The sequence below is a fragment of the Pleurodeles waltl genome, chromosome 3_1 (genome assembly GCF_031143425.1).
Source record: "Pleurodeles waltl isolate 20211129_DDA chromosome 3_1, aPleWal1.hap1.20221129, whole genome shotgun sequence".
Taxonomy (NCBI): Eukaryota; Metazoa; Chordata; class Amphibia; order Caudata; family Salamandridae; genus Pleurodeles; species Pleurodeles waltl.
In genome coordinates this window covers 366,661,365-366,677,967 of record NC_090440.1, presented here as the reverse complement: position 1 = coordinate 366,677,967, position 16,603 = coordinate 366,661,365, and the positions used below count along the sequence as shown (strand labels likewise).

The 16,603-nt window shown below is 41.5% G+C and overlaps 1 protein-coding gene across 4 annotated transcripts in view; it reads right to left on the bottom strand.

Moving 5' to 3' along the window:
- LOC138284105 (transient receptor potential cation channel subfamily M member 7-like) overlaps positions 1-16,603 on the bottom strand; it is a 1,183,984-nt gene that overhangs the window by 229,187 nt on the left and 938,194 nt on the right. For all 4 annotated transcript variants that reach the window (XM_069222537.1, XM_069222536.1, XM_069222538.1 and 1 more), the window contains one exon: positions 10,022-10,203. In XM_069222537.1, the coding sequence (XP_069078638.1) occupies positions 10,022-10,203 (182 nt within the window). The remainder of the gene's footprint in view (positions 1-10,021; positions 10,204-16,603) is intronic.

The window sequence follows — 16,603 nt, the reverse complement described above, 5'->3', positions numbered from 1 at the left end:
TATATATATATATATATAAACTCTTGGCGCATCAAACCAAATTCATGGGCTATTAAGAGAAATCCTAGGGTGTGACTGAATGTAATGTGAAACCAGGATAGAAGTTAGGAATGAGTACAAGGAAATGTTTAAGATAAGATGCTGTATGGGCTACTTGTTCACTGCTAGAGGATATTAAGCTTGTATGTATGGATTAGATCTTTTTTTATTTTTTTTACTAACACCAATAATGGATGTGGACCCTATATAGGGGAGGAACATTATTTTGAATGTGTTTCAGGAAATTAAAGGTATAAACCTCGGATTAGTTCCAGATTTGCTAAGCTCAAGCTATTATAACCAACCTATGTGGTTTATGTAACAGACACATTATAGTTGTCACCTGCATCCATTTCCCAGCCAGGAGAAAGACTTATGTTCAGTTTTGTACAATCTGAAAAATGTCACTTCTGAAGGCAGAATGCTAAATGTGCTACCCAGAGTTTAAACTCAGAAAGTACGTAGATCAAAAGGTCAACAAAAAGCTATTGATGTCTGTATTTGTGTGCATTATTATGTAGTAACTGTTTAGATTGGTACTAGAAAAAGGTTTACTGTGATAATTTTTCGATATAGGTTATTGTCATGTATGAATGCCTCATTTTACTGATTCTAAGTGTTATAGATCCTGACAAGAGCAGACTGAAAACACTGATGATCAGTGGGCGGGGCTAAAGAGGTTACCCAGGATGCCAACGGTAGAAAGTTTGCTAAGGATCTACTGTGTCTAAAAGAGTTGAGTCTTCACATTGATAGTGTCACTAAGCTTCTGTGGTGGGATATCAAGTTTAAATGGCAAACTTTAAATCATGGTGAATGGAACAACCCGTGTTTATTACTCATACAGTTAGACTTGATGTATCTGTATATGTTTTCAATAAAGGTAACAGTAATTGACAGCAGTGTGACTGTAACACTATTCTGCGTCAATAAGGTGCAGGTGCAGCATCCATATAGACTCAAAATAGTTATCTAATCAAACAAACTAACCAAAATGGTGATCTCACTCTCTGTTAGTGTTTCCAAAACATCCGGCTTCCTTTTGGGTACTTTTCAGGTTAAAATCTCTTTGCAAACTAACATCATCACTGGCATGGATAGTACAAGTTGGTACAGTAATTGGATCCACATTAGATCATTTGGGAACTAGTTTTAAAAAAATTGTATGATGTGCAAAACAATGAATGAAAACAGTACTCTATAGGCCAATTACAGGTGGGGCAGAGCAGTTTTCTCAGGTGGGATATGGCTCTGCCCAGTCACAAGTGCCCCAATGTTCCAGGAGCTGGGATTCTCAGATTGGGAACAATAGCCCAATTTTACTCTGTTGAAGCACCAGTGGTGTTGGGCTAGGGCTTAGGAAACAAATGTAGCCCGACCACTGTCTGACTCTTATAGCACTTGGGAAGCATGAACAACCCCCCTGTATCCCACCAGCCTCCACTGCCCCAGAAGCCATCAGCTTTCCTGATTACTGACCTACAGTTATACCCCCGGTCAAAGTATGCAGAAAATCATAGCCGAAAGAGCCCATTACTCCTCAGTGATTATTCATTATGAATTTTGACATGGCAAAACCGTTTGTGTTATTCCTCATTCTGAGCAGAATAATGCATAACAGCTGGATTTAGGTGCAGAGATAACGTTTTTCCTACTGTTGCACTGTTTGGAGTGGGAATAGTAAATTTAACCCCTCAGAAGCCTCATGCTTTACCTACTGTTGCACTGGCGGGAGTAGGAACTGTAAATCTAACTCTTCCGAAATCCTACACTTTCCTTAATATTGCGGTGACTGGAGTTAGAATAGTAAATGTAACCCCTCTGAAGTCCAACATTTTACCTACTGTTGCATAAACTAGAGTGTGAATGGTATATTTAATATTCTTAAACTCCAGTGGTTTTAATAATATTGGTTAAAGATACTTTATAGCATGAATTTCTTTTTTATGTTTTATATTACTTGTTACTATTTTTAAATGTATGTTAATATATATAGTATTTTAGGACATGTGTTTTTTTTAGGTTTTAAAGTTTTATCATTTTATTTATTGTCTACATTACTATATGTTTTCCTAGTGAATTGTTTACATTTGCAATGGTTTTATTGTGTGGGTATTACACACACACACACATATATATATATATATATATATATACACACACACATATATATTATATATATATACACATACAAATGAATGTATAAGAACCACGCTCCTCCACGTAGAAAGGAATACTCAGACTCTCCTGTGCTGCGAAATCAATTTAATGATACAGCTTCATACAGCGCTCTTCTAGGGGCTACCCACAACAGGAAGGTGGTTTCATTGGCTGTATGAAGTGTAAGGCTTGTGGCATTAGCTCGAATTGCTCCAGACTCATGATCCCTAACACTTCTAGGAAATTCATAATCAGAAACATCCTAACGTCTAACACAGAGTACTGTTTGTATTATTTAAGATGCCCATGTGGCAAAATGCACATTGGGAACACTGTTCACAAGGCCAAAAATTGGCCATCGAGCATATGTGGGTGATACACCACAATGACCAGCATTACCCTGTGGTGAGGCAACTATGCGGATATGCATTTCCAGAATGATAAACTCCTGCACGTTGTAGTAGTAGATGCCATTGAACTCAACATCAGAAGGGACGAAAGGGAGAAAAACTGCAATATCGAGTAAAACTTTACCCTTGAGTTTGCCACATTAGCACCAATTGGTCTCAACTCTGGAGAAGAAATATCAGTACATTTGGGCTAAGATGTGTTCTTATTATGTATTATTGCTTCTTTCCTTTTTTCTGACTTTTTGACAGTAGTGTATTTTAAATTGGTTTTAATCACTTTTTCATTTTTTGCTTTTTACTCGGGTATTCACACTTGCCTCAATCAAGAGTAGACAGCTGTGCACGTTTTTGCATGATTAATCTACCAAGAATAGTCCCCTGATGCACTGAAAGAGATTTGCCCACTTTAGCCTAATTGGTGAACTTTTTCTGATCCGAGGTTAATGCATCCATGTAGTTTGTCTGATTGGGGATACCCCGCCAAATGGGATGTATGTGTTATTTCAACATTTACATTTTGCTGAACATTGCTACTCTGAGTTGGGTGTAACACTGTTTTTCTTTATTATTTTCATTATGCTATTTTCTGTGGCGATGTAAATAATTTTTGATGTACTCAGAGCGTGGTACATGCTCCTTGGCTTGAGTACTGAGTCACTGTTGCATACTTCCAGACTGACTGACAGATTTGGCTGCTGCTGAATACGTACCAACTGATAGATTTGGCCACAGCATCATGCTGCATTAGGGATATTTCCCCTATTCACAGTTCCACGTTGCATCTAATATTCTGCTCGTGCCTCAATTAGGTATCGGGAATCGCTCGCCCACCACTACACGCCGTGCCTGTTACTGATTTATTCTTCTGGTGGATCATTGCTTATTCATCAGTACCATGTATGCAGGCAGATTTTGGATATAACAACAATTGCTTCACACTAAACTGGAAATGTATTAGAATGCATTATGTAGAAATGTACAGAATATCATCAGGGTTGCATCCCAGGGCATAGCATTGTTAAATTATATTTTTGAGTGCATAATTACAACACTGTATCACAAATTGGAAAGTGAACGATTTTGGTATGCACCAGTGATGGCAATGAGTTGTGAACAATTACACTGCTATGCCTTTCCAGCGTTATGTCTAGAAATCAAGTACACTCTAAAATGGTGCTTGCTTTAATACTCTTGTGTGGATATCTGTGGGGATTAGTGCCCTTTCACTGTTTATTTATCTTAATGCACTATATGTAACTGGTGTTTGTGTTCACTCATGACCCGCGACCAAGGATACATCCGAAACTTACCCGGAAAGCTTTATCGCCAAACTGATTTCGCAACAAAAAAAAAGGGCGGGAGCTGTATCATTAAACTGAATTCACAGCACAGGAGAGTTTGATCATTAATGGAGAAGTGTTCTCAGACCCCTGCATTTCTGCCATGGAAGAGTGGGTGTGGGGTGGGTGTGGGGTGTGTGTGTGTGTGTGAGAGTGAGAGAATAGTGTAACATATATTGCAAATATTACATTACATATATTTTTTAATATTAAATTAATTATGAATGTATATATTCATAGTAATGCATTAAAAATATTTAGAAAATATAATGTAAAATAAATATTTCTATTCATTGTGATACACTATATATCTATATGATATATATAAATATAAACACACACTACATTTATGTGTGTTTATATAAGCATATACTTATTAGTATGGTATTAAATAATAGTGGAATTTAATTTACAATATTATACTAAATGTATATATTAAAATATTAAATATTTAACATTTAAATGTCCTTATTATAAGTATAGCAGCACGATATTGTGGTAAACAATATTTTTTACCTTGAGAGTTTGTCAATGAGTCCTCCGTGTATTAGTCAAATAGTTTAAACATGACATGCAATTCCGCTTTGGAAGCATTTGTTCGTTCTATAGCCCCAAAACTACAAGCTTTGGAGTGAGACCAACCAACACCCCAATGGTTCTTCTTTTCTTCTTCATTCTAGTTGCCTTATCCTGAACTAGAACTGTTGGACCTTTGGGCAGTCCCATAAGGTGTGGAATATCCTATCAATTCTAAACAATTGTGTTCTGTTGAGGTAAGCATTGTGCAGTATCTCCAGTTGTGTGAGGAGAAAGCTTGCTCTGATTGCAACTTCTCTAGGATACTTATATGCTGCACCCCAGTCCCCATCCTCCATTGCTCCTAGCTCCACCTCCCATTTATATCTAGGAACTTCTAGGGCGCACTGGCTACTATTTATCACTGTCCTGTATATTTGGGAGATGGCATGTTTGTGTAATTTTGCTGCCAGGATCCTATATTTCAGGGAGGATTCATCCTCTATCATTTCGAGGAGGTGCCATGGTTGGCCAACGCATGTTTGAGGTGCATATAATGAAAGTGCTGGGTCTCATGTTTTTGTTAAAGTTCTTCAAATGTTGAAAGAGCTATATGGCCCCATAACTCCCCTAATTTCGATATGTCCAGGAGGTCCCATTTGTGAAAACCCCTGCCATCAGAATGCTCAATTTGTTGTCCTCCAAATATTGATAACTGTAGCCTTCAGGGTTTGTCTCTGGCCCACCACGGCACCACCATCTAGTTCCCTGGGGTACCCTTTAGACGCCATGAACTTCCTGTCTGCCTGGAGCGAAGTTCTTGCAAAGGAAGGAATGTCAGTCATTTCCATTAAGAAGTGGGAGGCCCAGTAATAAAATGTTAGATTGGGTAAGGATATGCCCCCTTCATATGGAGACCTCATTAGCATATTCAGGGGTATCCCAAGGATGCCCCCCTCCCACAGTACTACGTTTGTCACACTACTGTTCACCCAAAATATAAAGAATTTGTGGCAGTGAGGCTATTTTATAAAGAGCCACCCTTCCGAATGCTGATAGGGAAAGTTTTCTCCAGTGATCAACATCTGCCTTATAGTCCTCCAAGAGCCTTCTCAGGTTGTTGTGCATAAAGACTGTGCAATACTTGGTGTTTTAGACCCCTAAGTACATGAACCCTTCTTCAGGCCATTGTAGCCAACCCTCCGAGGCTGCTGGATGCTGCCAAGGAGTGAGTTGCATGGCACAGATTTGTGCCTGTTTATATGGACCCTGCATATGACCCAAATATGCTGAGCATTTCTAATAACCTGAGGATTGAGCAGCAGGACGTTTTACCACCTCATACGAATTCGACCACATCATTCTAACATTATCAGGGATAACTTAGTTCCCATCAGCTCTCAGATACAATTCAAACTGTGATGTGAGGCTTGCAGAGATATTCACCATAATTGCTCAGCTTATTTAAGGAATTGCTCGACTTATTTAACACAATTGCTCACTATCTTTGGTGGCCTACTAGGCCTTAGGAGCAGAAAGTTGCCATAGCCTATACCTAGGGCCAATAGTGCTCCAGCGCTAATGCCCAATAAGGTGCCCAAAGATATGACCCTAGAGCCAACCATTCGCCCGGATGATAGGATCAGTCCCTAGCCATTCAGAAAAATTCAACTGCAAAGTGATTGAGTCATCTTTCAAAGGGACAGTAACTGGATTATTTATTTACTAACTGACGATTCTGTAGATATTCATCTAACCCGAACGTGTGGTGCATTGGTGAAAATAAATATACTCAGTAGGAGACTGAGTATAAAGTAGGAGTATGAGTAGGAATCTCAAACAACCCAAATAATACAAGGGGATGGAGTAAACATAGGTGATCCAGAGGCGGATATAACAACTGAACACTACAATATCGTGTGTCCCAAACCTTTCCGACAATAGACAAGAGGGTTGTCACTGTCCTGCGACTCTACAATCAACAACTTCCAGTGAAATCATCAGTCCCTTTTCTAAACCCCATCCACCCATCTTGCCTCACTTCATCATGTATTTCACGACAGTCAGAATCCAAAGATGCAAGAAGAGGGCATAGAGATTTCACATCGCTCATGCAGCATAGAACATCTGCAGAATTTCAGGTTAGTGGACACGCCGTTCTGTAATCTGACTAAAGTTTTTCCAGCTGGAGGTTGACAAAGTCAGAACTACAGTGGCTCCAAAAGCTATCGTTCAAAAGTGCTACTTCTTCAGCCTCGAATACTTTCCCCGTCAAGATCAGGATAGCAATCTAACTGACTTCAGGACACGTCTCAAACCTCATTTGTTTCCGCAGGTTCTGAACTATTCCAATAAGTGCGAGTCATTTTTTCTGCTCTATTCCCAATACTATTCGGGTTGGTATCACAGCTACTGACTAAAATGATCTGCAATTTTCTACAGTGCCTATTACTGAATTTGTAGTCTTCATTATAGCTGTGGTCTATACCACAAACCCAAATGTTGCTGGGTCCTCTCGTGCTACGTACATATATTATATACAATGCAATACATAAACTACTTGGTTTCCACAAACAAGTAAGCCTTAAATAGGGCTGCAGAAGGGCCAACCTAACAGATGCTTTAAAAACAAGGCCACACGTGCAGAATGCTGCATCAAAGGGACCAACTCACAAAAATATTTAAACTCATTGGAGCACATAGTGCAGTATGCAACTCATTCTTTATTAGAGTTACTGGGGAAATCAAAATTGTTCTAGTTAGGTTGAGTTTTACTTTGATATGCAAAAAAAAAAAACTAGTTCCGTAAATGGAAAGAAAACATGTACAAGTCCTGCGGCACTCCCACGCATGCACATAAAACAGCACAAATATCTTCCAAGGCCAAACTCATTTTACTTTGACACTACAGCCTACAAACCATTTTAAAATGTAACAACACTAAACATTATTAAATATATGTCACAAACAATGTACGCTATGAAGCAATGGTTCCTTGAGGTTGATGGAAGTTCTTTCCAGATCTGTAGGAAAGGGCGACCATATAGGGATTACACTGAAATGCCATATTAATGGTGGCTGCTGCTATAAAAATGCAGCAGAAGTCCTTCGCACGTGGCAGGTTACGCTTCTTATCTTACGTTTAGTGTTTTGAGCACACTAGGTCCGGTGACCCCTGGGGGTCCGCGAAGCCTCCTCAGGGGGTCCGCGACTGCTTCTAAAATTAAATAATATTAACAGATTAGGTCCCCAGTTTTCAGTAATGACTCAGTGGGGGGTCCCCGAATTGCAATAAAGAATCAGTGGGCGTCCCCGGGCTCCAGTTATGATAAAGTGGGGGTCCAAAGAAGTCAAAAGGTTGGTAACCACTGCACTAGGGCATCAGGGCTCTATTACACTGATCTGGCCCTCCATTACTATCTATGGTTATTTGAGTCCTAAGGCATCCCTAGATTCTAGCAGACCATAAATGAATCTCCACTCATGAGCCATCTCTGCTTAGTGGCAATAAAACATTCAAAGACGTTGATATCAAAGATAAGGAATACACTTCCTGAATTTTGCAATAGTATTTAACCACACTGACCCATCCTGAAGTAAAAAAAAAAACAATGCTACATCTAAGTTGTTGATGTGTAGATGGTTTATTTTATTGCCTTAACACTAAAAACATAAGCTGCTGCAATATGATGTCATTCGGAGAGGAGCCTATGGTAAGAGTGCGGAGATCCTCCACTGCCATCGTCTTCAGAGCTTCTGAGAGGACATTTGTATTGCGAATCGTCCCACCCACCCCCTTAGTGTGAGCCTGCTCTAATCATGTGCCAGAAATGTGAAAGTTAGGAATCCTGGTTAATTCATAGATTTCTATTGATGCTCATGTGCAAACCGATATTGAAAGACTGGATTTAACTTTTTCGCACTCCCAGTCGTATGTTTTCCTTCTCATTATGGCTGACAAAATCTCAGTGATTAATCCGCTAATCCATTCTCATTTCTACTATTGCAATGCAATTTGTCAGGGTATCTCATCTGAAAACATGTTCAAAAGGCAACTTAATGGTGATCTTTGACACATAAATATAATCACATTTCTGATAGGCTGAGAATGTTGCATTTGTTCCCCATTAAAAAACAGACTGTTTAAATCTTTGTTTTGTTGCACAGAATCTTCTACTAGGTCAAGCTATATCTTGGCCAAAACTTTTCAGCATATAAACCCAACTTCAAACTGCATTCTGCTTCAGGACAAGTGTGATTGTTCCCAAGTTCACATATCTAAATGGAGTGATACATGTTTTAAATTTCTCTTGCCAAACTTAGGAACAAATTGCACCAACCTCTAAGGGACAAAGGTAACTTAAAAGGTAACTTATTCATGGTCAGGAATTTTTTTAATAACTTTGGGGGTCATTAGGACCCTGGCGGTCATTAAAGGTAGCCACTCTTGGGAGTATTAGGAGCCACCTTTCCACCAGGATTTCCGCGGCAGTAGGGTCTCTTCCCTGTCACCGGTAGAGGACTACCCACACACCCCCACCCAGGTGCATAGTCCCCAGTCTGCCCCAGCAAGCACTGAACCCCACCTACCCACCCTCCAGGCACAGCGCCCCCCCACCCCCCCAGACACCGACCCCCTCCCTCTACCCCTTTTCCCTCATACATGCACACGGTCACCCACACGCACCACACATACACTCATTCACCTACACTTAGATACACGCATTCACTCACATGCATCCATACTCGCATTCACCTCAGCTCTCCTACATACATTAAACCACGAATATTCACATCCATCTAAACATGCATACTCACACGCAGACAAACACGCATTCACCACAACACTCATACTCGCATTCATCACAACACTCACACTCGAATACACACATGCATACACACTTACATGCATACATGCACTCACTTCTACATTCAGACACACATACAACCATGCATACACACATTCATGCACACACGCAGGCAACACACACACACACACACAACACCCAACACACTCCCATCCCCCCTACCCCGTTGCATGATCTATTTACCTGGTCTGGGGAGGAGGTAGTCCGTCAGGGAACGGGAAGGGGCGCTTCCACCACCGGCAGCGGCCCACCATCAGGACACCACCAGGCCGTATTACTGCACATAATACGGCAGGCAGAGTCCTTCTGGTGGGGTGGTGCCGGTGGTGGAACCGCCCCTGTGTCTCACCAGCACGACTACTGCTAAATTTCCGTCCAAAATGTGGCTGAAATCCAGCAGTACTCGTAATATGGTGGTCTTCTGGCGCCCGCAGCTTTGGCAGTCGTTGAAAAAGACTGCCAAAGTCATAATGAGGGCCTTTGTTTTTTGAGACAGGTCTGCAGACTGCCATTCGATTTAATTGGGTGCCCTGCTTCCTTTCATAACAGCCTGCATAGAGCTTCGATGGGCTGGACATTTTAATTTATACATAACTACACAGACAGAAAATAACAAAACATAACATTAATTTGAGACACTAAAATTAAGGATGATTTTTTCAAATTATATTAAAATGTTTGCTCTTACTTGGTCTGTGTGAAGTAACTTCCCTTTTTCCTCGAAATAAACAGGATATCATGGAAGACAAGTAGCTAAAGATGATAAGGGGTGGAGGCAAGACCGGTTTTTCAAGGTGAGCCATGATGGCGTGATAGCGCTGATATTTCCAAAGTATATTCGAGATCATCTTCCCTTGCATATACACATTGCTTCAGTGGAAAAAATCAAAATTTGTTAAAACGTGATTTAGCAATGTAAACAATTGTTTTGAGCACCTGCATTCTATTGTATATACAAAACAGTGTGTTTTATTTGCACTTTCTTGATGGCCGTGATCAAAAATTATAGGGGTTAAAACAAACCTCTGTTTTGAATAAAAGAAAACGTACATCCATAAATCTTGTTGAAAGGTAAATTGCACACACAAGCACAAAATCGTTGACTACTGAAAGTAAAAGGCACCGTACACTTGCAATCTTAAACTGGCCGTCCAATGATCAAAAACAGTTTTAAAAATAATAACTGTGTTACTATTTTTAGGTAATCAGAGGGAAAAGTATATTTTTCTTTAGAACACAGACAAATTGTATCCAACAAAACGTTCTGTTTACTGACGCCAACGTGACAGTGCAACAAGCATGACAAATATAAAACTCAGACCTAGACTCACTTAAGAGTAACCATTTAGCAGACCATTAAAAGCCACGTTCAACCTTTTTGATAGAAAAAATAAAAGAACAGTAGGATACTGATTCATGATTATTAATAATTATATGTGTATACTACACCGTGCACAGTTTATGCCTAAAGTGATGCTTAGTTTTCTCCTTTTCAGGCATTTGAGAACATGTTCTTCCCACTCATAGGTTTGAAGGCTACCATCTATGGGGCTTACTTAGGGTTCGAGGTGCTCCATTCAGCCAGGTCAGCAGAGAGGTACACTCCACTTCCCTGGAAGAACCAAGCCCGCCATATTTAGGGATGTATGCCATGCAGAAGGATCTCTCTTTGCCTTCAGCAGAGCCACTACCGCAAAGGCTCTCTTAAAGGCACCGAAGCCTTGCTATGTGGTTGCTATATTCAATGCTCCCACACAGCAAAGATTTTTGCTTTTCCAAAAGAAAAGCCCAAAGCAGGAATTTGTTAATGAAAAACAAACAAATTTCACTGAGAGTTTTTCCTCACATTGAGGAAGCTATTCAGGTGTTTTCCTGTTCTGGACAGTCAGGCTTTTCCTGTTGTCCTAAAAAGGAATCTCAGCTGTCAGAAACATAGGAGATCCACTGATTCTAAATTTAGCAGAGGAACCACAAGGTTGGTGGACATGGCACTCTGCCAAGTTTGTGGCAGAGTACCATGTCCGTCAAACTCTAAACAAGTCCTTATGAGTCCTTTGCAGAAACTAGTCTCTGTCACTCCTGCCTTAAAAAAAAAAACTTGTTGGGGTAAGGGTGTGTGATTACACAAGCTATGAAGGAGACATTTCTCTTCACACACTTTTTTGCAAAGCTGACTGCCCCGCAGATCTTACCATTCCGAAAGATAATGATAAATTGATGCAGCATATATGTGAAGTATAGAGTGATGCTGCTTAGGATCAGAAGAGTGGAACCAGTCAGGAAAAACTGAAACTAGAGAAATGAGCATGAAAGAGAACCCTGTGGTGAACTACAGAGATTCAAAACGGCTTCCACACAATGGCAAGACTGAAAAAGGGGACTTGAAAGCAAGTGAATTATTAATTGGGGCAGGTGATAGTCCATCACAAGTACTATAGTTACTAACCTGTTAGGTCCAGGCAAAGGTTTCAATAATTTAACCTGAGCTCATCCCCTGGTAGATATCACACAGAGCAGACTAAACTCTGAGAAAATGTGTGAAGCATTTAGATGTACCAAAACATTTGAAAAGTCAAAAACACAACATGATGAAAATCTGACTCCAGATTATAAAAATAGAGTAACATTGAATAAAAACATAAAAACAAAACAAACATCCACTGAGGAGAACCAGAGATATGTATTTTTAAAGATTCAAGATAAAAAAAGCACCAAAAAAAGTAAAGCGCCAATCAGTAATTACCGGTAACGGGTGACTAGGACCTAGATGTGATTTAAGGCCAACTGAGATGGAGCTTGTGTCAGATATGCAAAGCAGGATTGTCTCTGTCAAAGATTTAACCAGAAGTCTTAGGGCCTTATTCTGAGTCTGGTGGACCTTGGACCGCCAGAGTTGTGGTCGGACCGCCGCATTCCAGGTGGTCCAACTGCGACATTATGACCCTGGCGATCAGACAATCAGGGGGCCGCTGTCACCGCTAGGAACAAGGTTCCAGATGGGCTGACGGCAGTCAGACTCATGGTCAGATCACAACTCCTGTTTCCACAAGCCTTTCCATGGCGGGTAATCCGCCATGGAAAGGCTGGAGGAAACACAGTGCTGTGCCACAGGGGGCACTGGGCCCCCTGCCCAGCACCCTCAGAATGTGTACTGTCTGCTAGGCTGACAGTGCGTATTCCAAGGGCGCTGTTGTGCTACGGTATTGGCCTCGGCTCCCGAGACCAATACAGTAGCACTGTTGCCACTGGGCTGACTGATGGGAACATCATAATACGATGTTCCCCCTTCCCCCTCTCCTCAGGCTGGTGGGAACATCGTAATACGGTGGTGAGGCAGCCGGCTTGATGGCCGCCTAATCCCGCTTGTTTAGTGGTTGGCTTGCCTGACCGCCAAACTCGTAATGAGCCCCTCAGTCTCTGAAATGGAAGTCAAAATCTTCCAAGGAGCAAGGTTGCACATATATCTGAGAAAGCCCTCTCAAAGTGGGATAGCTGTTGGGTAATGTCCTGCTGTAGCCATTAGTTTTGGTGGAAAAAGCTCTGGGTGGGAAAAATTTCACAAGGAAGTTCTCTAGGGAGTCAGTTACTTTTTCACCTCTGCCCAACAAGGCCCAATGATGAGTTGCTGAGGGTCCACTAAGTGACTTTGCAGCTGGGGAGGAGTTCCAATTAGGAGAAACCTGGTTCTCCAGCCCAGTGAAGTTGTACCTTCGCCGTGTAGGCCTGGATATCTGGTATCAGTCCTAAGGTGGCTGGAAGTCAATTTTATTTTTAAGTCCCTCAACTCTTCAGTGATTTTAAGAAAAAATCCAGTTAGACACAGCCAAGGGTCCCAGGACCTCACACACAGAAATTAGGGTCGAGGATTCACTCCAGCAGAGGACACCAGCAGGGTCCAGTTGCTACTTGTCAGATGGGCACCCCAGGAAAAAGCCCTCACAGGAGGTCAGCCAACTGGTCCCAGGAGTGCAGTTATTTGTCCTGAGAACAAGTGGTGAGCAGGTCCAGCCCTTCGGGTCTTCTGCCAGGCCTCATACAGCAGGTGTGAACCTTCTACAGGTCCAGAAAGTATTTGAGGAGGATGCCATATTCATGGGTTGCACTAGCTGGTTGGCAGGGGTGACTCCTTGCCACTCCTTAGCCAATGTGGTATAAATTCCCAGGGGCAAGTGTACCCATTTATTCAGCAGTTCCGGTTTGCCTACTGCTAACAATCCCACACTGCACCTTACTCTTAAAATCCAAGATGGGTAAGCCCTTTCTCCCTTGTGCTAAGCCTATGTGCCCCCGCTTCTGAGGTATGTCCAGGACAATTAGTAGCCCCCTTATTTGTGGTAATTTAACCTGGTTCTGGGTTTAGCTCCCCTCCATGTAGCTCTCCCCTTCTCAGTTTGGAACCAGTCTTACTAGAGGAACAAAGGTTACCTTCTCCAGGTCTCCCCTTACATTTATTTGTGACAAGGCAGACCCTTTACAAGTTAATGAAGTTATGGGATGCACCGTAACTGGTCTTCCTGCAGAATGAAGAACCCCTTCAATCCCACACATCCAAGTCATTGTTTCTGCTCAGATGTATTTAAAGTCAAGCACTTATTGGGTGTCTGCTGTCAGGCTAATGTAAATTAGCCTTCAGGAACTTCAGACATGAAAAATATAATGTTCTAAAAGTTTATTTTCCAAAATATCTATCCATTATATATCACCATTGAACAGGACTTTTAATAACTATTAAAGATAGTTATTGAACTATGATTCCAGCTGGTCCCAAACCTGAGATATCAGGATTCATATTTTAATATGTACTCTATTTTTCCTCATAGGACAGCTACAGCCTTCAACAATGAAAATAGCCTCTGGATGTGGGAACTGTAGGGACATGGTACTATCACAGTTATTCATGCCACATTTCAAATACCATGCATCCTTGTGGGCTACAAAGCTGACACTGAGGTGACACTAATATTTAAAATTAAGGTTCACATACACTGGGCACTGGTCAGCAATACCCTAGTGTGTAGAGTCTAAAGACCAGCAAAAGGAGCATTTTCTCACAGGATTCCAGTTGCAACCAGTGCTGGCCGACACCGTGCACTGAGGTCATTGCATGTTGCTCCAGAGGAGAGGCCAGACCTGTAGCACTGTAGTAAGACATTTCAATCTGGCACCGAAAATTAGTGCATAAGACAGCAGTGGGCAGGGTATTTGCCACCTGCACCAGGTCAAGGGTATAAGACACTGGGCAACCTATTTTAGGGTGAGCGGTCTGAGGGCTCAGACTTGGACATGACACTTTTCTCAGCATGACATTGAAAAATATTGCACCACTGTATTGTTTTCTAGGGGCTGAACAAAAGAAAGACTATCAAAACTGCCCCATCTTACCTCAAGAATGTGCAACAATGGAACATTCTTTTTTATCCCAGTCTTAACATGTGTAGCATGGGGAATGAAATGGAGAATGCCATACATGATTTTGCTGCACACATAAGTAGTGAGAGGGTCTTGATGAGGCCAATAGAAAGTCTCCATAAGAAGAAAGTGGGTGGCTTTGAATTCAAAATTACAGTGGTAGAAAATTGGCTGGAGGCTATGTTAACCAGGGTGTCCGACTTGGAGGAGTCAATTGCAGACCTAGGGTAAAGGACTGGAGCCCTGGAGGTCTTGTATGCAAGTTAGCAAAAGGACAATAACTCTATTGCCAACTTCCAGAGTTGTGCCATCAATTCCATAACCACCTTGGAAGATCGAGTGAAGAAACTGCAGAAGGCCAATATCACGCTGCTTGGGTGGAAGTGCCTAAGAGATGCTTTAGCTCTCTATTACCAAAGAGAGATATTTCTATAGAAAGGTATGAACATTGGGCCCTATGTCACCTCATCCACATTGCCTTGATTGCTATGTTTGCCTTCAAATGGTAAGCATGTCTATTACAAAGAATTGGAATAGTGCTGGTAACTCTGAGGGAAGAAGCCTACCACACCTTTCTGAGTAATCAGAAAGGGTAAGTTGAGGTTAAATGGCATGAGACTCTTGTCCTTTCCTGATGCTAGCCCTGCTACAATCATAAAAAGAAAACAAACTGATGACCTTGTAGAAGGATTTTTTTTCTATTGGGTGCTCTGGCTAGTGTAAATTTCCAGACCATCTGAAGGTAATATTAGATGGAAACACCTTTCTAATCGATCACATAGAGGCAGCTTCAAAGTATTTGGGGTTTCTGAGGGCCAAACAAGGGTCTACACACTCAGTAAACAGAAGTGGCATACCTAGTTTAACAATCAAATGCAAATGAGCTTCCTACCCCTCATATATATAGTCAATAATGCCTTTTACTCCGTTCTCAAGAGAACATAAAACCCAATAGGTTTAACAAAAAACCCAATAGGTTTTTTAAAAGAACTCTCATCCACTAACCTCGTTAGTGGCATACTTCATCATTGGGTTCCCACCCAAGATGCCTAGTGCATCTTGGGTGTGCTGCAGTGCCTGAAATATAGCAGAGCAGATTTTTGTGTGAATTTATGAGTTCTCAGTGAGTTAAAACTGCCTCAAGGTGATCCATCCCTTAAGCATGTTTTAATTGTAGATACCTCGGGTAGGGTTCATATTAGTGATAGTGGATGTGATGTGGGATTTCAATGGTCTCCCACAGCCTAGGTCAACATGTTTAAGCCAAATATACATGATTGCTAGGTCACAATGGCTTTCTTCAGGACCAGGTTGCTAACACAAAAACCAAGCCAGTGGTCACATGCACACTAAGGCATTCGATATTAGTGCTCATGGTTCGTAACTTACGATTCGCAACAACTTTCCCAATACTCTAGGTTGAACATAAAAAAAGGCATTATTCCGACATCATTGTAGCACATGGTGCAGTATAAATTATGCATAGCCAGCTCAATGTAATAGTGCCATGCAACTGTGCCCATCATGCTTGAGCACTTTTCTCCGCACCAATTATGCACCTGTGGTAACACCACCACGAAGAATATCATGCAGTAAGGTGTTATTTATGTCTCCATTGGGAATAGAAGAGTCTCCCTATGAAGCCTATTCATGTGTGGCATATGGCAGACAGAGCGACGCACATGCTCATGCATCACAACATGAGGCTTAACGTGACATGGATCTTCTCAGGGGGACAGAGCCTGCAGTCACACACAGAGGGGATAATTTTAATTATCACAGAGAGCCCCAATCATGGTGCTCAAATATCGTCGGAATCTAAATCATGTTCTGCTCTGGTTAAATAGATCAAGTCTCTGTA